Raw genomic sequence first — 4,013 nt, 5'->3', positions numbered from 1 at the left:
TTTTTTTTCCTAAATTTAAAAGCCCCAATTTCTTAGAAATTGATTTACTTTCCTCTGAAGATATCATTTGTGACAACAGAGGAAAAGAATCCATTTCCTAACTTCCCAGTTAAGAAGACTATGGCCCCAATTTCCACTGATTCTGCTAAATAAGCAATACTAAACCATAGTGGCCCATATGAGTGTCTTAGACTAGAAAAGTTGGTGCTAACACCAAAATGAAATTAATTTAAAACTCATAAGTCTTAAAAATTTATAAGCGCATCACTGATACTTTAACACTTACGGCTATCGTAGCATATGTTTCCTAGAGCCCTGCCCGTCTGAAGCAGCACTTCCTGGTCTTTGCTATTTAGCAGCTGCACCAGTGGTGAAATCAAACCAGCATCCACACATGGAATTCGCATAAATTCTGAAAATTAAATAATAATATTTAATTAAAAATATAAAGAGTCACAATTTACACACATCACCTCACTTAATAATACCTGCTTTTTTAAAATTTTAAGGTAGACTAATACTTTAAGAGTACATTTCTGTTCAAAAGTACCCTAGATCACAACCCTCCTAAATACTACATGAAGTAAGCGAACACAAGTGGGGTCATAGTTTTCTTTCCTGATAGTCTCCACCATAAACCAAAGGGATGTTCAATTAACTTTTATTATAACTAATTTTATCGTTACCTTTTTATAATAACTGGCTATGCTTTGGAAGTGATATGTGATGGTGAAAACACTGGCAATGAGTTTTCCTAAGTCTGATAAAGTACAAACTATTTAACTGCCTAATTTTTTACTGTATGTTCTCTTAACAATCCAAAATACATTTTTAAAAAAGGTTTCAGTTAACCATTAAAAACAACAACTCCTTTTCAGTTGGGAGGACCTGGTGAAATTGCCTACTCTATTAAGTAGCTTGACTACTTTAATAAAATCTGCTTAGTGGCTCACTCATCTTTGCTACCATACCTATGCATTTATAGGTTTAAAGCACCAAACGTTAAGATTTCTTAAAATTCAAACTCATTTTTTTCTTTTCTTTAGAGTATTTTCTTTACAGTATGCCATTCTCTATTTACTCTCCAAGGTACCTACACAGTTATGATTAGAAGTAAACTTTTAAAAATACTGTCTCGCGAAGGACCTCTACAAAATTTAAGAATAATGAAGATGAGTAATTGATGATGAAAGTTCTCTAGTAACCAATATTAGAGTTGTCATTTCGGACAATATGACTCACACATAAGAATGTTCTCCTCAATACAGTTAGTCAACAGAAAACTAATTCCTCAACCCATAACTTGTCCTAGTAAAAAATCACTTTTCTTTTCACTCTCTCTTTCAAGTAGGTCTACTCCTTTGTTTTCCATGTACCTTCATAAGCAATCCTTCTCTTTTCCTTAACTTCTGAATTCTTGAGCACACTATATAGGGCGATCACATGAGCAGTCTCCTCTAAAATGGCTTTCCCCCAACATAGCTTGAAGTATTCCTCTCTGCCTGAAGAATTTCATTCCTATCATGCATAGTATCTCTTTCTTGTCACTATCTTACTGAAAGCCCCTTGTAATTTAAACTTTCAAGATTCACAGTATTTCCTATTTCTAAAACTAATTTAAGTTCATTCTTGACAGTTTTAACCAGCAGTCTGAGGTATCCTACCACTCCTGTAGGGAAAACATTATGCTGCACACATCCATGAATTCAATACCAGCTATAGGACATAACACATCAGTCTGCTTGTCTACCTCTTAAATTTGCGGTCACTTTAGAATCTTTATATTTCAAATCTTAAATTAACATGCCACCAATTCAAATTAATCAAATCATTTTTCTTTTCACTGAGCTATGCCTGGTTTCCAACAGTGAGATCATTTCACCAATGCTAGAATAAGAAATTTAGGAATAGTCTGCTTTAAACTCTTATTTCATAAATCAAACTTGTTTATCTTATTTGTTTGTTATTGCTTAGCAACATCAATAAATTATTGTTCATCTTTGCTTTTATGTTCTAATTATATGATACCAATTTTCCAAAATTTCACTCTGTAAAAATAGCTTCATGTGTTCTTGAAATGGACAAAAAATTATAGAAAAATTGTGGAATCAAAACTGTTCTGAATTTTTTAGATTTAAAAACGTAAAGATAAAACAAAACTAGTATATTCCTCACCTTTTAGTCAACCCTGTTCAGTGTAAAAGCAACACTGTCAGTCTCTGAGGAAAGTAACTCTTTCTAAAAATCTTGCTTTTCAGCCAATTTACTTTTTCAATTGAAGAATAGCAACCCTCCTAATTTTAAAGACATGAAGTTACTATCCCTCAGATGATTTATATAAAAATCAGAAATTTATCAAGAATATGTTTGAAATATTATATACATATATATTTTCTTATATCATTAAGTACAAAATGTCCAATTTCAAATCAAACAAGAAGTAGAATAATTAATCAAAGTATGAGCTCAAACTATCAACACAGTTCTGCCGGTTTTGCCTTCTTAACAGCTTGTTTATGCCAGAAGTGAAGCAGCCTGAAAAACAAGTGGCAATGAAACTGCAAAAGGCAAGTTTTCCACAACTTGTTCAGAATTGAATATTTTTCCTTGGAAGAAGAGGTCCAGAGCTGAAGAAGTGGTAGTCAATCAGTGCAAGTTCTGGTGAATACAGTGATGGCAGAAAATTTCCAAGTCCAGCTTCTGTACTTTAAGCAGCATTGCATACAACATGCAGTTGAATGTCTTGCACGAGGACTGGCCTGTCTCTACTGACCAATCTCAGCTGCTTAATCACAAGCATCCTCAGCATTTCGTCCAAGCTGTTGCAGATGACATCCACCGTAATCAACTGACTAACTGCAGGAAGCTGGATTAGATAATACCAGCACTAGACCATCAAACACACACCATTAGTCTTTTTTCTTTTTAAACAAGTATTTTTAAGTTTAGGACCTGTGTTTTGGCACTTCATCTTTATTCAACCATTGTGCTAAATGCTTATTACCATCATCAAAAAAAATCCATTTTTCACCACATGTAACAATACAGTCTAGAAAATGCATCACCTTTATGCCATGACAGCAAAGAAAGGGAAACTTCCAGATGATCTGTCTTCTGAAGCTTGCTTAATTTACGCAGAACCCATCTATCCAGTTTCTTTACCTTTCTGATTTGTCTCAAATGGGCCAATATTGTTGGAATAGTAACAGTAAACCTTGCTGCTAATTTATGTGTAGGTTGAGATGGATTCACGTTCACTACACCTTTCAGCTCTTCATTATCCACTTTTGTCTCAGGTTGCCCATGTGGTTCATTTTCAAGATTAAAATCACCAAAACAGAACTTCTCAAATTATCGATGTACTGTGTGTTCATTAGCCATGACCTTCCCAAACACTTTGCTGATATTTAGAGCTGTCTGCACTGCACTGGTTCCATGATGTAACATACTCAAAAACAATATGAATTTTTGACTTATCCATAGTTTCACAAAAATTGCTCTTAAATGTCAAAGTGAAATGTCAGATATCAACTGTCAAACTTAGTACTTAAAGAAACTGGACACTTCATACTTAATAACCTATTATATTGGAGAGGCTTCAGAATGGCTGTGATGGTCATTCTTGTTCAAAGGAGTTTTTCTACTACATACATCCCTATATTCACACCATATGAGCATGCTACTTGTTCACAACTGACTGAATCTATACACAGGTTGGCCAATAGAGCCTAATGGTCTACTTTGAAAATTTGCTAAACAGAAGAATGATGATAAACTTAAGAAAAAAAGTTGGCCAGGCACAGTGGCTCACACCTGTAAACTCAGCAAGACTCTAGGAGACTGAGGGCGGATGACCACTTTAGGCCAGAAGTTCAAGACCAGACTGAGCAACAGTAAGACCTCATCTCTACAAAAACAGACAAATGAGCCAGGTGTGGTGGTACATGCCTGCTGAGCCCGGCACTTGGGAGGCTGAGCGAGAGGGACCGCTGCAGCCCAGGAGTTTGCAGTGA

The 4,013-nt window shown here is 35.1% G+C and overlaps 1 protein-coding gene across 3 annotated transcripts in view; it reads right to left on the bottom strand.

The window, feature by feature from the left end:
• RAP1GDS1 (Rap1 GTPase-GDP dissociation stimulator 1) overlaps nucleotides 1-4,013 on the bottom strand; it is a 140,365-nt gene that overhangs the window by 70,320 nt on the left and 66,032 nt on the right. For all 3 annotated transcript variants that reach the window (XM_012810563.2, XM_023518399.1, XM_012810565.2), the window contains exon 4: nucleotides 287-412. In XM_012810563.2, coding sequence (XP_012666017.1) covers nucleotides 287-412 — 126 coding nt within the window. The remainder of the gene's footprint in view (nucleotides 1-286; nucleotides 413-4,013) is intronic.

This window comes from Otolemur garnettii, unplaced genomic scaffold, assembly GCF_000181295.1.
Source record: "Otolemur garnettii isolate 467f Iridium unplaced genomic scaffold, OtoGar3 scaffold00137, whole genome shotgun sequence".
NCBI lineage: Eukaryota > Metazoa > Chordata > Mammalia > Primates > Galagidae > Otolemur > Otolemur garnettii.
This window is presented reverse-complemented; position numbering and strand designations above follow the sequence as displayed.